The 26,180-nt window shown below is 40.8% G+C and overlaps 1 protein-coding gene across 1 annotated transcript in view; it reads left to right on the forward strand.

Annotated features, from left to right (window-relative positions):
* LOC128733150 (uncharacterized) overlaps positions 1-17,363 on the forward strand; it is a 59,133-nt gene extending 41,770 nt beyond the window's left edge. Inside the window, exons 2-5 of the mRNA XM_053826785.1 lie at positions 15,120-15,574; positions 15,682-16,827; positions 16,891-16,972; positions 17,044-17,363. Coding sequence (XP_053682760.1) covers positions 15,120-15,574; positions 15,682-16,827; positions 16,891-16,972; positions 17,044-17,061 — 1,701 coding nt within the window. The 3' untranslated portion in view covers positions 17,062-17,363. The remainder of the gene's footprint in view (positions 1-15,119; positions 15,575-15,681; positions 16,828-16,890; positions 16,973-17,043) is intronic.
* The last annotated feature ends 8,817 nt before the right edge of the window (positions 17,364-26,180 follow it).

The raw sequence follows: 26,180 nt of genomic DNA on the forward strand, positions 1-26,180 counted from the left end.
TTTAAACGGGTTTATACCATTTGTATTGGTCTATTATGTTATTTTATGTAATTTTTCAGACGTAAAACGTAATATTTTAGTCGCAGTTTGCTCAAATGTTCCACCGTGTTCCACCGTGGCATATACATGAAATGAAAGGCACTACATTACAACACTTAAAGTCGCTGATGTTGGCTGCGCATACTTGCGCCTTTTTGAAATAAATCAGTTTAAAATTCACTATAAAATTATATGAAAACTGTAACAGCTCAAAATCCCATAAGGTTAGAGCTTCGCTCTCTTCAGCAAAAAGATGTATTTTTGCTATATCTTAAACTTTACTGAACATCAAAAATACGTAAAAATGGAAATAAGCAAGTAAAATTAGGAAAACTGATATTAAGGGGGTTTGTTATTGTGTAGCTCAATATCTTTTTTCCCTTAAGAGATAGAAACTTTCTTCCTTCACCAAATACTCTTTAAATAACGTGCTCTACCACTTTTCCTTAGAGACTGTTTATTTTGGTCCTAAAATAAAAAAGTTAATTTCTCTACATATTGACCCACCCCCTTAATGTAATTTTTTTTATCTAACAAAAAAAATACATTAAAAACCAAGAAACTTTTGCCAAGACACTAATGCGGAAAACTTAATAGTTTCGCCGCAAAAGCTGATGTCCGCCTATTTTTAAAGCCGTCCCACTGTGCGCCGTCAGTAGCTTGTAGATCTGCTTCCTCTGTTCTCCTATTGAGTGTCTTCCTGCCGATTTCGTTTGCCCCTCTTCTCAAAATATATCAGATCCTTCTCCACTTACGCTTCCGAATCTATGTTTCTATGTGGCGATATTGACGATAGAGTTCCTAATTGAAAATACAAGTGTGAGACCACGAATCCTGAATGATGCAGAACGAAGACCTGCAGTTGCCTCCACCGACACGGACCACGTCTTGCAGGCAATCGAACGAATTTCACGTTTAAATTGAAAATTCGTATTAGGATCGGTACGGTACGGTACGGTCTTTAGACATTACCCTTCTATATCAATAGACTTCGCAGCCGGCTGTTAGAGTACAGGAAAATTACGGGGCCAGTGTAACAATCCTACTGACTCTATCTAGCAAGCACCGCCTAGCCAAGATTCGAACATACGACGACTGACTTGTTGAACCAGCATCGTACCTCGAAGCTAACTGGGCGGCAAAGTCAAAAGACTCCACGGTAAACCTCGGTCTGGTTAACTGTCAATGGTTGTAATTAAAATCTCGTCCATCACAACGAGGAGCAGTTGCGGTGACAGTACATATGTAGCCTTATGTCACTCCTGCAGTAACACATATAGGGACCGACAGGAGGCAATTTGCACTAAAACAATGAGATATACTACTTTATCAGGAACTCATCTACGCCTTAGTACGCCCCAGATGTTTTCATGTTTTGGTCGAATACTTTCTCGAAACCAACAAGTACCAGAAGAAAACAGGTCAGAATTTCTATCGATTGGCAGGGAATCTAGTTTGTTATTGCCGGAGAGCAGCGTCGATTTTCTCTCGGATCCGGTTGAGGATTACCTTACAGAGTACTTTGAGAGTAATGCAAAGCAACGTGATGCCACGCCAGTTACCGCATTTAGTTAGTTTCTTAGTGATTTTGACCAATATGCCCTGCATCCAGTCCATCGGAAAAGTTGCAGTTTCCTTATTGCTAATACATTGCTAAAAAGCTGATGCATCATTTGAGCTAACAAAGATGGGTTTGCCCAGGCTTCATTTTGCTCATCTTGTGCATACAGAGGCAGAGTAATCTGCTTCTCACAACGATCCAATTGCTTTCGTTTTCTGTTCAACCGTTTCCTCTTCCTCCGAACGATGCCTAAATACTGTTTACTCTTACGACCACTCATCTTGCGCAGAAGGCGGAAAACGACAAGCAGAGCTAATATTTTCTTCGCACGCTGGAGACACGAGGCTATTTACTCCGTGTCCCAAAGAGAATATGCGTTGGGCAATAATATGGACTGGAACGATTTGTCCCGTGACCTTGTGAGCATGCATTCGGTAGCGCTTCGGCAGGAAAAGAAAGATGAAACCAAACTGATGCTCACTCGCCGGCAGAGCAAAGCATCAAAGCATTGCAAAAGCCACACAAAACTCGGCGAAGATAACATTCGACTAATCGATTCGTCTTCTGTGCTTTGCCAGGAAAACGCCGAAAATTGAAATATGTTGCAGAGCACGACAGAAGCCTGCGAAAATTTGTCACTAGCGGAAGGCTGTAAAAAGTAACGTCGTCATTCATCAGCTAGATCAGGCTCTCTAGTCCTGCTTACAAGACTTCTTAACAGCCCTCCTCAGCTTGGCGTATCATTGACGGACTGCTGTCTGAGCTGATCCTTGTTTGGCTAGGCTGTCAACAAGCTTATTACTCTCGTTTCTGCAGTGTCCAGGCACCCTGAATAATGAAACTTTGTTTTGGCGGGAAAGTTCCCTTAGTTGTGCTGCACTCTTAAACTAATTTGGATGCACAGTTAGTGGGCTTGCGAGCCAGTCGTGCCCAGGCTATCCATAAAGATACCTGATTTTCGGCTACTACATTATTTGAACCACTTCTGTTTCGTGGCAGAATCGACGAGTGCACTCCATAGACTCATAGTAGAGTGATAGTTTCGACCCTTAGCTCTGCTCTGCAAACTGCAATATACACAGCATATGTTACCTTTATTTTATAACGGAAAAATGAAGGAAGTTTCTGTCGGGAAAAACTTGAATCCGATCGGGAAAATATCGGGAAAAAGTCGGGATTTTTTTTCAAGAAGTTCTGTGACCACCCTGCAACATGCAGCCTCTTCTGTTCGAATTCGTGTCGAAGCAGTGTCGTTATGCTACGCACCGTAGCAGCTAGCTTGTGTATTCTGACGTTCTGAGACTACATTTGTTAGTTTCTTATATAAGAAATAACGGGTGACAACTAAAATTTTGGAATTTTTTCGAGGCCCGTATACTCAACAACAAACGAGCTCAGGGAGAAATGAGAGTGTGTATGTGTTGGCTCTTTCTCTCCTCTTTCTGTCAGTATTTTTTGTTTTGTTTATGCTGACCAAGTTTTGCTTAAAATGGCGTCAAAATAAGAAGCATTCCGCGAGAGCGTTGGAAACTTCTACGAACTTGCACCGAAATCTCGGGAACGGTACAACATTTAAAAAACGGATATGTTGCGGCTTCGACTGTTTACCATATCCTAAGATGCCCAACAACTATTCGCTAGCAAGGTAGTGGAAGAACAGCCAAAATTATGGACGCAGAAGGACATCGTTCCCTTTCTCGTTTCCTCACCAACAAGCCCTCTGGTTTGGCTATCAATTAAGATGCACCAGACGAATGTTTGAAGAAAATTTTGATCTCGTTTCTACAAAAACATCATGCAGATGGACAATACGTGTTTTGGCCGGATAGAGAATCAGCGCAGTACGCCAAAAAAAAAACACAATGAACCACGACCCGTGAAATCTGTCTCAGTGCGCCCAATTGAAGATTTCTTCGGGATTTTGAGTTCCTTGGTGTACAAAAATAACCGGAGAGCCACGAATTGCAAACAGTTGATTGGTAGAATCAAGAGATGCCTTCGCAAAGTTGACATGACGGCCGTACAACGCTCCTGTTTCGACGTCAAACGAAAGCTTCGCCGAACAACCGATTACGGACCGTTTTCAAATGTACACTAATTTTTTTTCAACAATGGATAATGTATCTTAAATTTCGGTAAATCAGATCTTGTCATGTATCTTTGTCTTTTTTTGACAGCTTGAGAAAAAAAGTCCAAAATTTTAGTTGTCACCCGTTAGTCCAATTTCTTTGTTCTATTTTGCATGTCTAACGCTTTACCCGGATATTTTTTTCGATTCAGACGGATACGGATCACAAAAGGCTTTAGATATGCGCATTATGAATCCCAAGTTGCGGGTTGCTTTCGCTTTAATGCTGGAAAAGCGTTTTTGGAACGTAAGCTTGGAGTCCAGTTCCACTAACTGAATATTTGGGAACGCTTATAGGGAGGTTGTTCACATAACACCAATCAGTAAATCGGTTTACCAAAACAGCTGCAAGTTTTTAGTCCTCTACTGATCTTGCATCAAGGAATATTCAGCATCCAGATAGAATTACAAAGCAAATGTCGTTGAAGTATATGAGGAAAAGTAATGGTCCTTAATTACATCCCTGTGGAACTTTGGACTTGTTACAGAAGTTATTTGTCTCGATCGAACCAAATTCGACGGAGAGATTACGGATACATATGAATTACATTGAACATTTCTGGAAATAAGCATTACGCATCACACAATTAATTTCGTAAGCAGAGGTAGTGCTTAAATTAAAAATACTGGAAAAGTGCTGCTTATCGGTTGCCTAATTGCTTGACAGCTTTTCATTAATGACCAGAATCGTTTCGGGTTCTCTCCTTCTCGTCTTGCATACGGCCTAACATAGAAAGAATTCGTATGACGATTATAAGTTGCTTATTTTGCATGTGCATGCAAAATGCCATGCCTATTCGTATACATGTGCCTATTCGTATACTTTCTCAAAGCAGCAGATTGTTTGCATTTCATCTCACACTAACGCAGCCAATTCTTGAAGGCATCCTGGAAAATGACGATTACCAACTGCGCAGCATGTGTACCGCAAAGGGAATTTCCTAAGGGGCCATACCTATTTGATCATTTAACAAAAGTAACCATTACTTCGTTCGAGAACCCGCGGCCGCAGAACATGTGACCTATCCCACCCCATCCTCCCTTAAAACTGGATGTTTATACACGGTAGAATATATTCGTCCTATATTAGAGTGTTTATTCAAAGCATCTGACATTTCCAGAGAAAAAGCAAAAATTAGTTTAAATTATTTAGAAGACCTATGATGCTGTTTGCTACAAAATGGATGATGCAATCTAATCTGTCAAAATATTGTGCTCAATAGCAAAGAATGTGAGTGTACTGGTGTATACTGACGTATTTTTGTTGTGTATGTTCAATCCACAAATTGGATCGATCATTATGACTTGGCACAATCTCACCCCCGTGAAGCACGAAAAGTACAAAGTTTCGAAAAATACTATTTTCCTAATCAAAACTTATCCAATGCGTAATAACCTTTCAATATATTGTAAATGATTAGTTTATATACCTTAAAAATAGCAAGTTGATGCGATTTCTTGTTTGGGTTGGTTTATGGGGGACATTTTTTACAAGCGTTATTTTCGAGTATTTTTGACGCGAACTTTGAAACCCTGTTTAGGCTTAATAGCTTGCTAATATTATCTGTGTTCCATAAATAAGTTATAAATAAATATGTTAATTTCATCATCATTTAGAATTTAGGCCACCAGTTTCTATAGATATAATAAATTTTCACAAATAAACATTTTTGGTTTTTGGCACAATCTCACCCCGGATGGCGGTACCTAATTCCATTCAACTCCTCCAAATTAAGGGGAAGGAAGAAAGCTTCGACCTCCCGTACTAAAAGCTTCTCATATAGTATCTTTGCTAATAAAGGTTAAGTGATAAATACTTCGGACCCTCGGGGATGAATTAATGGCATTTAGACCAGAAGCCAGGCTGCAATTGGCCAAGGAAATAGGGCTTTGTTTCGTTCTTCGAAAATAGATTAGTCTACCAAAAATATTAGTTTAAATAATATGAATAATGACTCGAAAATAGAGTCGTGTGGTTTAATGGTCGCCTAAAACTACAGTTGTAATGTTAGGAGTTGAAAATCCTAGTTTGGTTACTCAATCATACAAATCTAAATATTTCTAGGTATAGCCACATGGAGGCGCTAGGTAGGAACTTGCCGCATTACACAATAATCCATTTAGGGCTACAAAATTAGCTCTACCGAATTGAATTTCTTAGTTGCCGCAATAGATTGTAGAGAATTGGGCAATGAAATGCGTAGCGCAAGTAGAAGCGAAAGATGAAAAGGGTCGGCTCCAATAATTAGCTCATGTGCCTTAGTCACCACGACTAAAATATAAGAAAACCCCGTGATAGACGAAGTTTTCAAAAAACTTCGGGATTGCAGCTGGAATATTCATTCCTCTACAGTTTTCTCCTTTCACTTAGGATCCCTTTTTATAAATTGGTGTTAGCTACAGACGGTAGATAATCTACAGACGCGCAAAGAGCGTGGCATAAAACACCAATCGAACCGTCAAATCGAGGCTCCAAATGACCACAGTAAACAAACTTGTGTTTCGTATAGGCAGGGAAGACTAAGTTTTGTAATCTACCTGAAATGTTTAAACTTAAACTATTGATTTAGTAATAACATATGGATTAGTTGACTTCAATATATCATATAATGCTTTAAAAAATTCAGTTGGCTTGTTCAATTTCCAAATATGCGTCGCAATTCGCGAAATACCACGGAACATACCTCGCGATTCACGCAACTTACTGCAGATTATAGGAAGATTGATCCAATTCTGACTGGTTGCCAAAACTGTTTAAATAAAATAAATAAAAAAAAGTGTTGCCGACTAGGTAATTTTTCTCTTTGCGCGTCTGTAGATTATCTACCGTCTGTAGTGCTAGCCGGAAGGTTTTCTATGAGTTGGGAACTTTCAGTCCCTAATGATGGATTAACATTAAAGAAGTTCCAAACAGGGCTTTAGCAGCCTAAGAATTCCTGGACTCCTTCCCAAGTAACAATTCTTTAACCGCTTAGTTTTATTTGAATTTTATAAAGGTTTTATTGCGGTGTTTCATCACTTACTCATTATTTCTAGTTTTATCATGGTATTACGCAATACCAAGATGATACGAGTCAAAAACTACTTATAGCTAGCTATAAAACCATTACAAAACTGTTAATAAACAAATTTATTGTGGTTGCTCATATTACCATGACAACACTAGCTGTCGGCGCAACATCTCCCATAAAATAGCTTTAAGTGTTTCTACGATAAGGCGTAGCAATACAATTGTGTATCAATACAAAAGCGATCTAATTGCGGTTGCTTGTCAAACCGCATTAAACTTGTTAGTTTTATAGTGCTATTGAAATGATAACATCATGACCAAACAGATTTATTGGCGCTATTATGCAGAATGGTGGAGTTCAACACCGAAAACATTTTTTTTATGCTGAGCCATATTGCAATATTCTAGCATTGTTTTGAGCCCGGAATCAAAAATTCGTCAAAGCAAAGTGTGAGTTGCAAAAAGGTTTTCATCTCGGCCCTGTAATTGTCCTGAACAGTAATGTCTTAAAGACGGTTTTACCCAAGGTTTTACTCTTTAATTGATTATTCGACACAAGAAAAACGTTATTCATACGAATCTATATAATAACGGCGAACGGACGTAAGAGAAGCAGTCATTGGAAAAAATGTTTAGTCTTATTATTTGTCTGTCTAAACACTTTCACATTCATTTTCGCAGCGTTAACGTTAAATCGAAGATCGTTATCAAAATTCACAGTAACCTTACTACAATCTCACACGCTCACTTGACTATACTATCATGCATTTTTATTTAGTTTACTCGGGCACTCGGAAATAACATTATTTTGGTTTTACTAATGTTTGATTAAAACATTCATTGGCGGAACTAGCGCACATTTCTAGGGGGGGCTATAGTCCCCGGTATTTTTTTCTACAAGTTTTGGTCGGCCAGGTCCATTTTTCTAGGGGGGGCTTAGCCCCCCTAGTTCCGCCAATGAAAACATTCTGTAAGCTGAAAACAAAACCCTATTAAAGTATATAACATTATAATACATATTTTGTACTGCAAATAACTAGTATGTAAGTCTAGAAAAACGAGACTCTGCATGTTATAACATTAAAATATCTATAGGATCAAATTGGCTCTGTAGCACTATCTTGAGGCACTTCGTCCGTGGGCATTACTAATATCAGTATGATTTACTGTAAATTTCCGTAATAAATGATGATGTTATGTGAAATGTTCGAAAAAATTGACAACTCTGTATGAAGGCCAATATAAAACGCATTCAGCGCATACAGTTTTAGCCTTGGTAGTATTCTTTTATCTGTCAGCGCATGGACATGACTACTGAGCTGCTGACAGTGTTTATCTTTCGAAGTTTTCTACCCTTCAATACAATTAATTCATGAATTACAGTACTGAATGATTGCTGGTCTAACCTGTCAGTCAATTTTCTTGCTCTTGACTGATATTTTAGGTCCCAAAGTTTAGTTTTTTAAACTGCCTGCTTTTTAAAATCAATCAAAACCTAGGTAAAGGAAATTTATTAAAACTTCGGAGCAATGTTTACGTTTGTCGTTGTCGGCAGTTCAAAATGAATGAATGATTCACACTTAATTTCATTCACTATTGTCGAGAATGAATCAATGTAGAAAACAACATGAACATGAGCGCAAGTGATTCGCTCGAATCGTTGGTTTCAGGCTTGCAGAGCTGAGTTCATTTCATCTGTACTAGAAACAGCAAAGAATGAGCAGTATATTGCATCACTTGCTTACTTATTCGGTCCTGGGCTACTCGACGCCAATTCGTTGCGCGTCTCGACACACGCAAGTCGGCTTCAACCTGGTCGAGCCATCGTGTACGTTGAGCCGCTCTATTCCTGGTGCCGGCAGGGTTCTTGAAGAGAACGGATTTCACTACACAGTCGTCCGGCATCCTTGCGACGTGGCCGGCCCACCGTAGTCTCCCAACTTTCGCCAGGTGTGCGATAGGAATCTCTCCAAGCAGTGGCTGTAGCTCGTGATTCATACGTCTCCGCCACTCTCCGCTTTCCGTTTGCACTCCGCCAAAAATAGCCCGCAACACCTTTCGTTCAAAAACGTCAAGCGCACGTATGTCTTCCGTAAGCAAAGTTACCGTTTCAAGTCCGTAGAGGACTACCGGTCGGATTAGCGTTTTGTACATCGTCAGCTTTGTGCGGCGGCGGATGCTCCTAGATCGAAGCGTCTTGCGGAGGGAAAAGTGGGCTCGACTTCCAGCGTGAACGCGTCGTTGAATCTCTTTACTTGTATTATTGTCGGCGGTGATCAGAGATTCCAAATATACAAACTCATCAACCACTTCCAGTTCATCGCCGTCAATAGTCACTGTCCGTGGGGGGCAAACGTTACTTTCCCGGGAGCCTCATCCTACCATATATTTGGGTTTCGACGCATTAATTTGTAACCCAATCCTCCTAGCCTCCGTTTTTAGTCTGGCGTAGATTGCCTCCGCCGTCCCACGGTTTCTAGTAATGATGTCGAGGTCGTCTGCAAAGGCTAGGAGTTGGCTACTCTTGCTGAAGATCGTTCCTCTCGTTTCGATGCCCGCTCGCCGGATCACACCTTCAATAGCGATATTGAATAACATACAGGACAGTCCATCCCCTTGCCGTAACCCTCTGCGCGATTCGAAAGGACTTGAGAGTGTCCCCGAAACGCGCACGTAACACATCACTCGTTCCAGAGAAGCTTTGATCAGCCGCGTCAGTTTGTCCGGAAAGTCGTACTCGTGCATTATCTGCCATAGCTGTTCGCGTTCAACGGTACCGTATGCTGCTCTGAAATCCACGAAAATATGATGCGTTGTACTCTCGACATTTCTGAAGGATTTGTCGGAGAGTAAAAATTTGATCCGTAGTAGCACGGGCCCCCATAAAGCCCGCCTGATACTGCCCTACGAAATCTCTTGCTATTGGGGATAAACGACGCAACAAAATCTGGGCGAGCACCTTGTAGGCGGCGTTGACCAGCGTTATGCGGCGGTAGTTACAGCAGTCTAGCCGGTCGCCCTTTTTGTAGATGGGACAGACTACGCCTTCCATCCACTCCTCCGGCAGTTTCTCTTCTTCCCAAATCCTTGAAATCAGCCAGTGAAGTGCCGTTGCTAGCGGTTCATGGCCATTTTTGTAGAGTTCAGCCGGGAGTCGGTCCTTTCCGGCGGCTCTATTATTCTTCAGCAGACTGATATTGATATTGCATCAATTCAGACTGTTTTCTTAAAAATTTGAACTTGAAAACTTGAAAAATATAAAAAGTAGTAGGGTATGTGTCTCACGCCACATTTCTAATTCCTGTCGTAGTAAGTTAAGCCATTTTAATTTTCATCATTTGTTGGATGGATTTATTGAATACTCCAAAAGTTCTTGTACGGATTTGACTAAAACACACTTACCTTCCAATCCGTGAACTTTGAAATCACTGAAAAGCGATTATTAAAGCATATTATTGAAATTACGCAACTGACTTTATTTCTTAAATTCGTCGTACCGTTTCAAAATCCGTCCATCTAAATTTTTCATCGTCCGAACTACAAATCCCAACAATGTTTACGAAGCTAACGCGCATGTATTTGTTTAGGACGGCATGACAAATGTTATTCTGCAAAATTTCTGCTGGTCAGGCAAGTTTTCCTGGCTGTAGAATAACAATGCCTTGCGTCTTGCGTGAGTTATTTTCATTTATGAATGACGGAAATTAAAACGGTTAGTCGACATTTTCTTCTTCGTCGCACGAAAAAACGTAGGAAATTAGGCTGGTAGGACATCTTTAATAATAAAAAGCTTTTAAATAGATCTCAGCTCACTTTGATTGATCGCGTATGATAGACAACAAACTAAAATATTAGAGAAAAACTAGTTTTGCATTGTGTGTCATAAAAATGCTGATATTTTTAATAATTTGTGTTGGATAGGACTGGAATAGGCAATTACAACGAACATTACGAGCAACATACCCTACTTGATTTTGAAATATTTTATGCAAGTTCTGCTTTGACATTCATATTGTCCATGGGCGTAGCGACGGGGGGGTTTTGGGGGTTCAAACCCCCCCCAGACGAAAATTTGTTCTATACTTTCAAGCTAGAAATTTCACAGCCAGCTGTTTAGAACACAGGAATATTTACGGGGCATGTTGTACGATCCTCATCGTCGTCAGTAGCAGCTTAGAGCCAGGTTGGTTCTTACTGTTTTGAAGCTCTATTCAACTCGATCTTGGGTTACTCGTCGCTCATTTCCCCGGCGTCTCTGAAGTCGCATTTTTTTTATTTAAAAAATGAAAAATGTCACTTTAGACCTGGACGAGCCATCTCGCACGTTGAGTCCCTCTGTTCTGGGTGCCGGTGGAGTTGTTGTGAAAAACTGTTTTCCTTACGACCTGTCCGGTACACCGTGGCTTACCGATTTTCGCCAAATGTACGTCTCCCAAGCAGTATCTATTTATTTATTAACGTTTTAATGGGGCTTTCAACCAGTGGTTGTTTCGCACCAAAAGCAGTATCTATTACCCTTGATTCATGCACCTCCGCTGCTCTTAGCTTTCAGCTTGTACTCCTCCAAATGTCGTCCGCAAAGGCGCGTATGCCCTGCATCAGTATTGTCAAATCTATAAAAACTATCGGCCTAGTAGGGGTTTCGTACGACGGCTTATGCCTTTTGATCGTAGCGTTTTGCGAAGGGCAAAGCAGGTTCGATGTCCTGTTCAAATACGCCGCTTGTTTTATCTGAGATTGAGTGCGACGGAATCTATTACTGGATTCTCTGCGAGACAAATAGCTTTGTTAAATGTAAGAATATTAGAACAAAATGTACCGTCCGTATAAATAGAATACTGTTGTCCGAGATAGTTTAGTTTAGTTTAGATGGTCAAGTACGGTCATGCGATACTATTCGTCTTCTGGCCCATAGGATAAGTTCAAAGATAGTGGGTATCGTTCTTTCATCTGCGGATTTGTGCTGTCCGTAATTGGTGAACAGCAACATCGCTAGATCTTCTTATTTGTGTTGTCCACGGCTATCAGCGATCCCACATACGCGAACTCATCTACCACTTTTGGTTCGTCGCCGTCAACGATTACCGTCCGCGTAAAAATCACGTTCGTTTCGTTTGAGCTTTTGTCATTAATGTATTTCATCTCCGACGCGTTTATTTTAGGCCGAATCCTCCTAGCCACTGCTTTCAGTTTAGCGCAAATGGTCTCTGCAGTGGCAAAGTTTCTGGTTTTAATATCAAAATCAGCTGCGTAGCCAAGAAGTTTGCTGCCTTTGCTGAAAATCAAACCACCGGTTTCGAAATCTGCTCGTCGGATCACTTCAAGAGCGAAGTTTAAAATCATGCAAGATAAGTTGTTAACAGCACCTTCACTGCGTCTCGAAGAGACTCGACCCGATGGACTCTAACAGCCTCTCCCAGCCGAGATTCGAACATACGGCATATCTCAATGCCAACTGGGAGGCAAAATTTAAACATTTGGCTTCTACTATTTCAATATTATCTTTTTAGTCAAAAGAACACTCAATTTCAACCAAAATAGCTTTTAACTGAAAATAATTCCCCATTTCCTGAATAAACTCCTTACGGTTAGGCTATTCCAATTTTTTTTTTTGTAAAACCCCCCCCCCCCCCAGGAAACTTTTCTGGCTACGCCCATGATATTGTCTGTCAAGTTTGAACAGCACAGCTTCCAGCGCTTTGCACAGTTAACATGCTATGATCTGATACTATAATCTAGAACAAATTGGTGAATATTTAGAGCACATAAACGAATTAATTTCTCCTTCCGTCTTTCAACAAAGCAAAAAATAAACGTTTTACCGTTAACCCGAAGGAGAAAAGATATCAATCACTGATGGGCATTTACGTTTTCTTAACTCGCTGTCTACAGCCCAGCAGCAGCAGCAGGGAAACTGCCTACAGTTGATGTTTCTCGAATCAATGCTCAAAAAGATCATAGCATGCATTGGATTTGTAGATTTAAATTGCGCACTTTTGAGCCTTAATGCATAAAGACATTTAAACCAAAGCACACGCTTCATTCAAATCACTGAGTGGATCTGAGTTTGAGAAAATATCATTGTTGCCTTGGCGAAAATGTACATTTGGAAACAATTTAACAAAATTAAGAACAAAACTACTGCTATCCTGTCATCTTATAGAAATCAGGGATTGATTTTATTACTAATCCTCCACCTACGTTGAAGACATTTTACCAATTTGATCCCTTTTTATCGGTAGCACATCCTTGCTACAACACAATACATTCTCTTTTTACTATTCTTCCAATGAAATGGCAAACGCCCGCGTACATATAGAGTCATATTACAACAGCTACAGCTGTGGTGCACTTCCTCAACACCGATATAACTTGGCCTAGGTTTGATCGGCGTAAAGAGTTTTCGACCTTTTGAGACAAGCAAGTTTTGTTACTTGTTCTGGCGCACTTTCCTAACACAGACGTCAAATGGTCTAGGTTTAATCGCGGTCGTAAGAAATCCTATTGTGAAGACGAGACTTTGTCACTTTTTCTTGCGTACTTCCTAAGCACACACATCACATTCGTTTAGGTTTTATCGCGGTCGTAAGTATTCTTGCTGGCACGAGGAGAATTTGGCACTTTTCTGGCGTACTTTCTAAGCAGAGACATCAATCAAAATGGTCTAGGTTTAATCAGTGTAAATGTAAAGAATCTGTTGGGACGGGGAAACTCTGTTACTTTTTTTTTATAAAAGAAAAATAGTTGAAATCACATTAAACACATTGTGTATTTAGATGTCGTCCCTGTCTGTGAAGCAAGGCGATCACGAAGAAAATATATGGGGTTATTTGGCCTTGAAACTTTTCGTTAGTTTTCACTGATTAGTGATTGAAAAAGAAAACTATAGCAGAAACCACATAATTGCTACGTCTATTGTGAATTGATCATCAAAATATACAGAGTTGCATGTTGCTTGTAGCTTGTACGTGTAACGTTAGAAACAATGCAAAATGTCGAATTAGAATGAAGGTCGACGAAACGACACCATTGGGAGAAGAATAACATTTACGGAAATTTATTTCATGAAATAAAATTGTACACATGTTTTCCTCTCTCGTAAAACTTTGATACCTACTATTTTGGATAACCCAATTTCATTTTTATGTCATCATCAAAGGCACGCTTAGGGTTCATAAAATGACTCTGCATTAGGTCGGTCAGCAAAATCAGCTGCCAATTTCGAAAAAAAAGCGTCGAATCATCCTATTAAGCGTGCCGATTGTTTTTTCTCCGGGTTTCCTATCTTATCACTAGTAACCTCCTTATATAGTCATAAGAAATTAGACAAACGCAGCTAAGTTCGTCTTCTTATCACTTGCTGCTGGCTTGGCCAGATCGCAAATTTCACAAAAGCACAACGCTCTTATCACACTAACCTCATCGTAGCTAGTCATTCCGCGTGTGGCCGTCAAATCGCCGTCCGCTGGGTTTGCTGTGTTTATCACTGAATTGACACTTCAATTTGCGCTGATCATTCGCATAGAATATTGGCGACAGAACTCGCGTCGGCGGACACTTGAAGCAATCGACTTGCGGTTATCCGTTCGGATGGCTTTTATTTATAGACTTCATTCTACTACAATTCGGTAAACTATTGGTCGCCAGTGCGAATCTTCCAGATCCGGTTTTGCGTTAGATTAAGTACAATTGATTGATGCCCACAGACCACAGACCCACAGACAGATATGCGATTCATCTAAGCTTCGTGCGAGCTTCAAATTTCATGCCTAGTTGCATGTGATCTATTGTTGGCGTTTAAACTCTGTAATTTGCACAAAATAGTTTTACAGCTGATGGTCCGTTATATGTCTTTATGTTCTGTGATGACAGAGCATGCATGGCTAATTGATGGCTTCTTTTAACGTTGCCGAACTGACAGCGAATGATAAGTTTTAATTCCCAATAGATTGAGTGTTCTAGAGTTGTCTCAAACCTTTACTGCTGGTGTGATAAATTAAAAATTATCATACGTCCATTTTTATCATTCGCGCCCAGGCACACTCGAACTTGAAGAATTTTACTACGGGGGGATATACCAATTCCAATTTAAAAGAATTATATGCGAAACTATGCCAATTTAGTCAGAGCAATTGAATCAAACATCGTTAGATTGCTTCGTAGCGAAAAGAATTCACCGCCTATTCTCGGCCTGCCGTCCTTGAGCGGTAGGATCGTTTTCTTCCCTGCTACTCGACCCGCGGCAAACAACTGTAGTACCTACGAGTAAATAAACGCAAACATCTTCGCGAACTGCGTCGCGGAACTTTGCGGTTACAACTGATTTGCAAAACACGTGACCTAATCGGTTTCTTTTCTTTTTCTCTTCCGGCAATGAACAGGCTAAGGAACGCACTCGCACACCGGGTAAAAGCTACGTTCCGGGGGCACTGAAATCGAAGAACCTCAATCCAAAAACACCAAAATCGGCGGTCAAGCGACCTCCCGGTGGGGGCGGCTCATCGGTGAAGAAGGTGCATAGCAACACCTTCTGTACGCCCAGTAAAATTCGTAAATTGGACTATGGAAAGCTGAATTCAACTGTTGCACCGGCTCCGGTTATTAAAGCGCCAGAACCGATACTGGTGGCTCCACCTACGAAAGCGGCTTTGCAGGCAAAGAATGCGATGATGCCCCCACCGCCTCCACTTTTCCCCCGGTTTAGTGACGTAACAGAGAAGGATTTCGAGTCCATTCCGGCCGATTCGCGGTCGTCGATTTTCAGTTTAAATTTATCCAGCTCGACTTCGGTAGATCAACCGGTGGCGTCGTCAAGTGCGGTGTCACAAAGCAGCAGGTGAGTGGTTTTCTAAATAGTATTTCGGATCGAACTATTTTGCTTTTTCGTTGTAATTGCAAATATTTATCTTTACCTAACTAAATCACTGCTTTATTACCCTCCAGCTACAGCCCCATCGTGAAGAAGTGTATGGAGACTTTTGAAGCCACCATCGAGCAAAAATTAGCACAAATGTTTGCCAAGATTCAACATATACAGTCAGTTCCGACTGCTGCTGTGGCAGCAGAGGCTCCTACTTCTTTGCAAGCCCGCCCAGAAGGACCCACTACTGTAAACCCACCAATCGTTATTGACTGCAGCAGCACTCAACAACCGGACAGTAGCAGCAGCAATGTTGCCGAAACATCGGAGAATGTAGTTCCTACCCCAGCTGGTGCAATTCCGTGGGACATGATACGCCGAGAAATTCAGGAAGCAATCCGTTCGGAAATCAGCACTATTAACGATTCTCACGTACTAAAGTACGAAAGCACTCCCTGTCACCTGCGGCAGAACGAATCCCGTGCCGCTCCTCCAACTACAGCGATTCGATTGAATCCGGCACTGCAACGCTTGAAGGATCAGGCTAAGCAGCAGTCGTCAGCTGACGATTCGGCTGGGGAGGGCGGATTGAACAGTACCGTTGTGGCTAACAACAAAACACCCCGCCACTGGGAGGTGATCAATGTCGATAGCGATGAAGAAAACGCCATTGAAAACAACGGTGAGGCTGACGAGGACGGCGTTATTGTTAGAAGAAGGCGCTCGAAGCGTCTTTCCGACCCACGGATGCCATTCGGAGCGATTTGTGCCAACGTGGATCAACAAAGCTTTGCGGCACCGTCCGCCACCGTGACAGCAATTCCTGACGAGAGCTATTTGTGGCAAATTCAAGATGGAATGGTACGTCGTCGTAGTACTCGGATTTCCATGCGAAAAAATTCCACTTCTCATCAACACCGGAAGGGGTGCTGCCAGTCGGCAAAGAAGAGAAAACCACATTTTGAGCCTCTGTTCGAGGATGAAAAAGAAAATTTGGAGCACACTGCTGTCGTTCCCAGGAAGAAGCCAGCTCCGTTGACGATCAGCAATAAAGTGATTGCCGGTTACTTTCACCAGACGCCTGCTGTCGGAGGTAAAAAGGAACCCAAAATGACGGCTTTGAAACATGGCAAAGCCGTGCTGGATCTCGTCAACCGTGGCAGCATAAAAGAAGTACAGATTTTACCTACCGTGGGCTTGAAGACGGCCTACCAAATTGTTACTCATCGGTTGGTGTCCATAAGACCATAGAAAAGACGGTATGGACTAATGACTTTTATTTTATTTTGCAGTACTATCAACGGTAAATTCAAGAAAGTCGATGATTTATCTAAACTCTTTGTCGGTGGAAAAAAGTGGGCTAAATTTCTTGAGGTATGTATGCGCAGTGCTTTATTAATACGCCCGTTTGTTATACTAACCGATTGTATTGAATCTCATTGCAGGCGAATTACCTTTCCTGAAGTTCCGGTTGAAGCTGTAATGTGTACTGCGGTCGTTCTTTTATATTGTAAGATAGATATATTTTTTTATTTTTTGACGCTTTTATATTTGCTGCAACATTTGTCGACATTTTCTAGCAATCAGACTTCATTACCGAAAACCATGATTTTCATTCTATTTCTAATCGTAGTTGTATGTAACAAAAGGAAGTGCCCCTGGGGTTCTACTTCGATAAAACTTTTATATAAAATAGTACCTACAGTGAAACTCGAAATGATCCGCTGAATGGATTGGTTTGATCTCCGATGTATCAGAGTGAACAAATACGATAGCTAAACCTTTAATAATAGCTTGATCATTTATTTGTGACAGTATCATTTTTTAATTCTTGCTTTAATACGATTTAGTAATTCAGTAATTTAGTTAGTAGTTATTGCAGAAATGAAAGAGAATATCCTGAGTCCACCGTTCGAGTCTTTCTGTTGATAAAATTTAGTATAGAGCTAAGAAAACCGTGGAGATATCTGAGCAAACAGTAAAAGGAATACTGAACACTGAAACTAAATAGACTGAAAACTATACCAGCAGACTATTGCAATTTTTATGGAAATTCTTATCGTTGTTCACTGATTATCCTCATTAGAATTATTGCCGCACAATCCATATGTCGGCAAATTCTATAGCTTTTCATATTTTTGGCGTAGGACTACGTTTTCCTGGAAGGTAGGTGGTATAGGGGGTCATTCCAAAATATTAATCTCAATAAATAAGTAGGCAGGTTTTGAACGCTAATAACAGCAGTTTTCCGAACGATATTCCATATTTTTGCTTCAATAGATCGGAAAATCTACGCATCGACCCAAATGAAGAAAAATATTGATTCTTAAGATTGCACTATTGAAAAATTGAAAATAAAGAAGCATTATCCAACTGGAAATCCTCGCTTCGTGAATGGTTGGAAAAGACGTCGTCAAAGTTTTTAACGTCTTTTAAGAAAAAAAAGTGTCACAATCTCCTCTGGCCAACACAAACACATCGAAGATTCTTTAGGTCGATTAAACCTAGATCAATTTGATGTCTCTGCTTGGGAAGTACGCCAAAAAAGTGACAAAATCCCCTAGTCCTAAAATGTTGAAGATTTTTTACGTACGACGGTTATTCCGAGGTCAATTTGATATTTGTGTTAGACTAGTGCGCTACACCTGTAGTGTTAAGCTGTAATATAATTCTATATGTATGCGCATGTTGCCGTTTTGTTGGAAATGCAGTGAAAAGTGAATGTATTGTGTTGTGGAAACGTCTTTAACATGGGGAAAGGATTGGTAATAAAAACAATCCTTGATTTCTGTAAGGTAATAGTATAGCAGTAGTTTTGTTTGTTTATTTTGTTAAATAGTTTCCAAATGCACAAGTCGCAAGAGCAAGTAGAACCAACGTTGGGCCTGGATTTCTGTTCTGGATGCCCGTGGGGTTGTTAAATAGAACCGTTTTCCTTATAACTGTCTGGTCCACCGGATCGGCACAAATCTTCCGCATGATTGTGAGGAACGTGGTGCTCGAGACAAAGATGCCGGTCCACTGTAGCTTACCGACTTTCACCAGATGTCCGATGGTAATCTCCCCAAGTAGTGTCTGCTGCTCGTGATTCATTTACACTGAAGTCTCGTTCTACGTCTATTATTGGGGAACGTACAAAAAATCGGTCGTAAAAAGGGAGGCCGTTAATTCAAATTTCTGACGTAAAAATGTTGACGCAAAAGGAAATCATGTAAAATGAATGGACGTTAAAAGAGATTGTAGTAAACCTGCGTCGCTCTCCGGCTCCAGCTTTTGCTCCGTCAAATATCGTCCGCAAGGGTGGGCATGTCCTCCGTGACCATCGTCAAATCCATAAAAATTACCGATCTAATAAGGGCTATGTATTTTGTCAGCATCCTACTGTGGCTATCGTTTGCTAGCGGATGATAGCGTTTTGCTGAAGGCAAAGTAGACTCGATTTCCTGCTTGAATGCGCCCCAAGATTTCCTTATTTGTGTTGTTCGCGGCCACCAGCGACCCCAAATACACAAACTCATCTTCCACTTCTAGTTCGTCACCGTCTACGAAAAGTGCAGGCTAAAGGTTAGGCTGTTAGAATTTTTTTTAAAACTCCCCCTAAGAAAAATTTCTGGCTACACCCCTGGTGATCACAGATACCATAAATGGTTCGGTGTATTTGAATGAGTGTCTCCAAAAGCGACTTCTTCCTCTTCTGAAGTCTCACAACTGTCCTAGGATCTCCTGGCAGAATTTGGCTTCATGCCATTGCGCAAAGGCCGTGCTGGAGTGGCATTTAAGGCATTTCGTGCCAAAAGATGATAACCCCTCAAATACACAGGTTCTGTGGCCAATCGGGAAATGCTGGGCTATTATGAAGCAGAATCTTCTGAAACCATCCTAAAGTAGTCAAAACGGTTGATGAAATGAAGAAAGCATGGCTAAATATGCAAAACATGTCGATTTTGGGGTTGTGCAAAATTTCATGGGTGGTGTTAAGGCCAGAGTATGGTCATTCGGATACGGAGGCGAAATTTAATAAAATATAGACGCTAAAACTAAGTTTAATTGTTTCATTTCATGCCCTGAAAATTTGATACTTACTTACCTAATTGGTCTAACGTCTTACGACAAGGCCTGCACAGTAGAATTTCTCCATCTGTTTCGGTCCATGGCAGCTAGTTTCCAGTTCCGCGGGCACCCAGTGCTCGCCAGATCTCGCTCTACCTAGTCTTGCCACCTCGCTCGCTGTGCCCCTCTTCGTCTTGTTCCTACTGGATTTAATGCGAAAACCATTTTGCAGGATAGTTGTCCGGCATTCTAACAACATGTCCTGCCCAAAGCATCCGTCCAGCTTTAACCACTTTCTGAATACTTGGTTCGCCGTACAGACGCGCGAGCCCGTGATTCATTCTTCGCCTCCATACACCGTTCTCTTGCACTCCGCCAAAGATAGTTCTTAGCACCCAGCGTTCGAAAACTGCGAGTGCTCGTAGGCCCTCTTCTAGCAATGTCCACTTTTCGTGCCTGTAAAGGACAACCGGTCTAATTAGCGTTTTATACAGTGTACACTTTGTACGGGGGTTCAAATTGTTCGACCGCAAGTGTTTGTGGAGTCCGTAGTAGGCCCGACTTCCACTGATAATATATCTTTCAATCTCACGGCTGGTATTGCTGTCCTCTGTTGCCAGTGAGCCAAGGCATACGAACTTGTCGACTATCTCGAACTCATTCCCGTCGATTACCACGATACTGCCCAAGCGGGCCCTGTCGCGCTTGGTCCCGTCCGCCAGCATATACTTCATTTTAGACGTATTTATCTTCAATCCAATCTTCTCTACTTTGCTTTTAGTCTGATGTACTGATCTTCCACCGCCTCAAATGTTCTGCCAACAGCATTCACGCCATCAGCAAAGCAGATAAATTGACTGGATTTATTGAAGTTCGTGCTCCGTGTAGGATCTTAGTAGACTATAGAAATATGTATCCTTGACTCCGTGTAACCAATACTTACCATAAATAAAATTTTCATTCCAATCTGAACCACGAAGCAGTGGAGACTGATTTAGACTTCAACATTTTGGCGACGAAGGAAAATTTGGAAAGTTGAAATACGATGGCTTGGCCAATGGTGAGTACATATAAGAGTAATTCGGTATAAACGGTATAACGGAACACAAGGTTGTTCCAATTGCGTACCTGCCTTTTCCGGTAAATTTTCTGGTTGAATCACCAGAACCCGGAATAGAGGTAAAGAAAAGAGGAGATTTTGCAACAAATCTCATGATCCGTGGTCGTAGGACAGCGGTTGCGATTGCTAAAGTTGAAGAGGTCAACTGTTGATACTCTTACTTCAGTAAGCCCTTCCTCGACTGACGAATGCATTTAAGCAAGATATCAAGAGTTATGGATTGACTTCCGTAATGAGGTTGAGCAGTAAGAAAAAAAACTTTTAATTATAAAATAACCTCTGTGAAAGATTCCGTTATACCGCCACGATTTATAAGACCGAAAATCTCAGCTCCTGGTTATTTGACATTATATTACAAAACAGGTAGACCAGCTCGGTCTGCCGTTTATCGAGAACACCGAGGGCCCGACTGCGATACGGTGGGAGAAATGGCGCGAGCATTTTGATGCTTATCTGGCATGGAAGGACGTAGAAGATCACGAGGAAAAATTCAAATCCCTAATGTTGTTCGGTGGACCTGATGTTCGAAAAATAATTTCTAAGGTTCAAACCAATGAGGAGCATATTTTGGAGAATCGGTACCAGGTTGCAGTGAAATTACTTGATGAATACTTCATTCCACGGGTATCGAAAACATACGAACGGCAAAAGTTTCGCCAGATCAAACCCGGATTAAACGAGAAGCTAGATACTTTTGTCATTCGTTTGAAAAAACAAGCGACTTACTGTGATTACGGTGACCAGACTAGTGCTATGATTGTAGACCAAGTGATTGCAACAACAGAAAATCAAAAACTTCGGCGTAAATGGTTAGAGAAAGACTATACGTTGGATCAGTTGTTGTCCATAGGCCGCACTCACGAATCCGTTGATCATCAACTTGCTGCCTGGGAAACTACAGAAAAACTAAATCCAGAAATAGCAAAACTACATCCTAATTTAAGTGACGAATCCATCATGAGAGGAGAATAAATACCAAAAGGAAGTATCAATCCCGCCCACAATGTACTCGATGTGACAACCAACATTTTTCGAACGACGCTGCCTGCCCAGCAAAATCTGAAAAGTGTCGAAGCTGTGGAGTGATTGGACATTTTGCACGCTGTTGTTTCCTCAAAAAGAAGAAAAATGGAAACCCAGTAGAAGTTCCCAAACCAATTAAGAAGAAACGATTTGTTCGGGAAGTACACGAAACTTCTGCTGACAACAAAGATAACAGCGTATTTGACTTGTTTCATCTGGGAGGAAAACCGACAGTTGGAGTCGAAGTTGGAGGTGTACCGTTAACATTCATCATAGACACAGGTGCTGATGAAGACATTTTAAGCGAAGATGACTGGCGTATTCTCAAGCGTGTTGGATTTGAGGCGTATTCGATAAAGAAAGGCAGTAGCAAGGTTTTCAACAGTTATGGATCGAATAATGCATTAACAGTGTTGGGAGAAGTACAAACTGACGTGAAGGATAGCACAAAATACTTCAAGACAACGTTCTTCGAGATGGCAAGTGCTCACTTCTGTCCGGAAAAACAGCGGTCGAACTAGGTCTGATGGAATTTGTTTTCAATATTAGCGACAACGCATTTCCTTGTATGAAGGGTAAGTTATAACTTAGCAATAATAATAAAAGGAAATACTAGATCAAAATATATCGAAATGTTTGACTTAATCAGGAATTGAAGTCTGTATAAAAATAGATCTGACGGTTCCACCTGTCCGTCAAAGCTTGAGAAGAATTCTATTCCCGCTTGAAGAGCTCACTTTGGAAAAGTTGAAAGAACTTGAAAGCCGAGATATCATTGAACGGGTTAACGAAGCATCCGATTGGGTTTCAGCTATGCTTGTAAAAAGAAAGAATTCAGGCGAAGTTCGTATAACTGTCGATCTGCGGGCAGCAAACAAAGCTGTGATTCGCGAAATACATCCTTTACCAACCCTTGAACAAATTTCCTAGAAAATCGGGGGAAACAAAGCTTTCACAAAGCTCGACATTAAACAAGCTTTCCATCAGGTTATGTTAAAAGAAGAATGTCGCTACATTACTACTTTTATTTCTCCAATTGGATGAGGTACAAGCGGCTGATGTTTGGATTATCAACAGCACCAGAATTGTTCCAAAAAGTAATGGATATGATATTCGCAGATTTTCCATGGGTTATCATATTTATTGACGATGTTTTAATACCCGCTAAAGACAATGAACAACTAATTGCCTGAACTAATTTAGTTTATGAACGTCTTAATCATTATGACATTCTTCTGAATGCAGAAAAGGTCGTTTCCTGTGTAAAAGAAAATGATTTTCCTGTATATTTAATATCAGAACAAGGAATTTCTGTATCACGTACCAAATTGGAAGCAATTGAAAAAATGGAAAGACCAAAATCAGTTGTGGAACTACAAAGTTTTTAGGATTGATTAATTTTGTCCATCGATATATTCCTAATCTAACAACTATTACATACTCTCTGAATTTGTTAACACGAAAAGGGCCCCCATTAGTTTGGGAGACAGTTCACCAAAAAAACTTTGATGAAATTAAGAAAATCTTACTCAAGGGTGAAATTCTCGGTTTCTACGATCTAAAAGACGAGACGTTTGTTATTGCGGATGGTAGTCAAGTGGGACTGGGTGCGGTATTAATACAACGCAATTCATCCGGAGAAAATCGGATAATCTGTTTTGCATCCAAAACCTTAACTCCCACCAAACAAAAGTACGCACAAATCGAACGTGAAGCTTTATGCGGCATGCGAAAAGTTGTATTACTACTTATACGGAAAATTCTTTTACCTAATAACAGACCATAAACCATTAGTTACAATTTTCGGGGACAGACTCAAACCTTCGGCCCGTATTGAACGCTGGAAATTACGATTGATGGCTTATGATTAAAAAGTCATGTATCGACCAGGAAAAAACAATGTAGCCGATCCATTGTCTCGATTATGTCAGTCCATACCAAATCAAGGAAAATGTTTCGACGAAGAATCTGAACGAATCATCAGAGAAGTTGCTGACATTTCTTGTCCAGCAGCTATTAGCATTGATGAAATCGCCGCTGCCACTAAAAAGGATTGAATCGCAGGAAATGATGGATTGGTTGCCTTTCCAAATGATGGATTGGTTGGCCATCTACGATGGCCAAAGCCCTATGTAGATACAAATCGCAAGCTAACAGCCTAGCCAGTGATGGCGATTTACTTTTAAAGGATAATTGCATTGTTATACCAAGATGCCTTCAACATCGCATCTTACAATTGGCACACTATCCTCATCTAGGGATAACATCAATAAAACGACGACTGAGGGCAAAAGTATGGTGGACCTGGACACGCATGGACCAAAGGTAGATAATTTTGTGAAAGAGTGTACCGAATTAGTACATTAGTGACTGAGCCGATTTCAAGAATTAATATACCAGATAGACCATGGAAAAAGGTGGCCATCGATTTTACTGAAGTCATTAACGGATTGCATCTTTTAGTGATCACAGACTACTTTTCAAGATATCTTGAAGCAATTACCGTATCTTCAATGGCAGCAAAGAATACAATTACTAAATTACGAGAAGTTTTCGCTAGATTTGGTTACCCTGAACAGCTTGTATGCGATAATGGCCAACCTTTCTCTTCGGAGGAATTTTCAGCCTTTTGCATTTCAAATGGAATCGAAATCTACCATACAATTCCATACGCTCCGCTTCAAAATGGATTGGTTGAAAGACAGAATCGTACAATACTAAAAACAATTAAAATTAGCGTTACTATGGGTCGCGATTGGAAATCAGATCTGCAAGATTTCTTACTTGCTTATCGTGCTGCACCTCATACGGTTACTAACTATTCTCCATCTGAACTCATGTTTGGCTGGAATATACGTGACAAACTACCAGGAAGATAAAGGAAAATACAGATTGAACAAGCTATTGACAATGACAAACAAGCTAAGGAAAAGGGAAAGAATTACACGAATAGAAAACGTCGGGCGAAAGTTTCTAACATTGATGTCGGAGATATAGTTGTCGTTAAAAACTTAATAAAAAGAAATAAACTTACATCTACTTTCAATCCGCAAGAGTATATAGTTATTAAAAGAGAAGGAACCAGATTACACTTACGGAATTGGAAAACTGATGTTATATGTAATAGACACGTGAATCATGCGAAGAAAATTATTTGTCAAAATTCTCTTTTCAATCAAAACTCCGAAGCTCAGCAAATGTCTCGATCGGGTACTCTGATTAAGTCATCTATATTTTCTCTTATTAAAAAGAATCTTATACCCAATATCATTTCAGACACGAAGAATGAACAATCTTCGTCAAATAATCCTCAAGAAAAGAAGCAAAGAGAAAATCGTAAACGCTCTGCGGAACTGCCAACTCAACCATCTCAAAGAACTAAACATAGACCTAACTACCTTAATGGTTATGTATTGTATTCTGTTAATACGAATTATTTGTAAGGTTCATTATTGAAAAGAGGGAGAGATTATAGGGTCTTATTAAACTATACAATAATGTATCCTTGATTCCGTGTAACCAATACTTACTATAAATAAAATTTTCATTCCAATCTCAACCACGAAGCAGTGAAGACTGATTTCAATCGCCGCTCGTCTTATAACCTTCAAACGCAATGTTGAATAGCAGGTAGGAAAGACCATCTCCTTGTCGAAGTCCCCTGCGAGATTCGAATGGGTCCGACAATCCACCCGAGATTCTCACTCAGCACTGGATCCCATCCATCGTAGCCATGATAAGTCTAGTAAGCTTACTGCTTATCCGGAAAGTCGTTTTCGTCCAAAATTTCCCATAGCCGGTTTATGCTTTCCATTTGTCGGTTTACGCTATCATATGCGGCTTTGAAATCGATGAACAGGTGGTGCGTGGGGACTCGGAATTCGTGGCACTTCTGGAGGATCTGCCGCAGAGTGAAGATTTGGTCCGTTGTAGACCGACCCTCCATAAAGTCGGTCTGGTAACTTCCCACAAATTGATTAGCTATTGGCGATAGTCGATGAAAGATGACTTGGGACAGCACTTTGTAGGCTGCATTCAGGATAGTGATTGCTCGGTAGTTCTCACCATCCAGCTTATCACCTTTCTTGTACATAGAGCAGATAACCCTGTCTTGCCACTCCTGCGGTAGTCGTTCCGTATCCGAAATCTTGACAATCGGTTGATGCAGATAGCCGACCAACTTGTCCGGACGCATTTTAATAAGTTCCGCTCCAATGCCATCCTTTTCCGCTGCTTTGTTGTTCTTCAGCCGTTGGATGGCTTCTTTAACTTCCCTTATCGATGGGGATGGCACATCTTCGTTGCTTGCTACACTAATGTGGTCACTTCCTCCGCTATCATGGTCTTCCGCCTGCACGACATTCAGCTGTTCATCGTAGTGCTGCTTCC

This window comes from Sabethes cyaneus, chromosome 1, assembly GCF_943734655.1.
Source record: "Sabethes cyaneus chromosome 1, idSabCyanKW18_F2, whole genome shotgun sequence".
Taxonomy (NCBI): Eukaryota; Metazoa; Arthropoda; class Insecta; order Diptera; family Culicidae; genus Sabethes; species Sabethes cyaneus.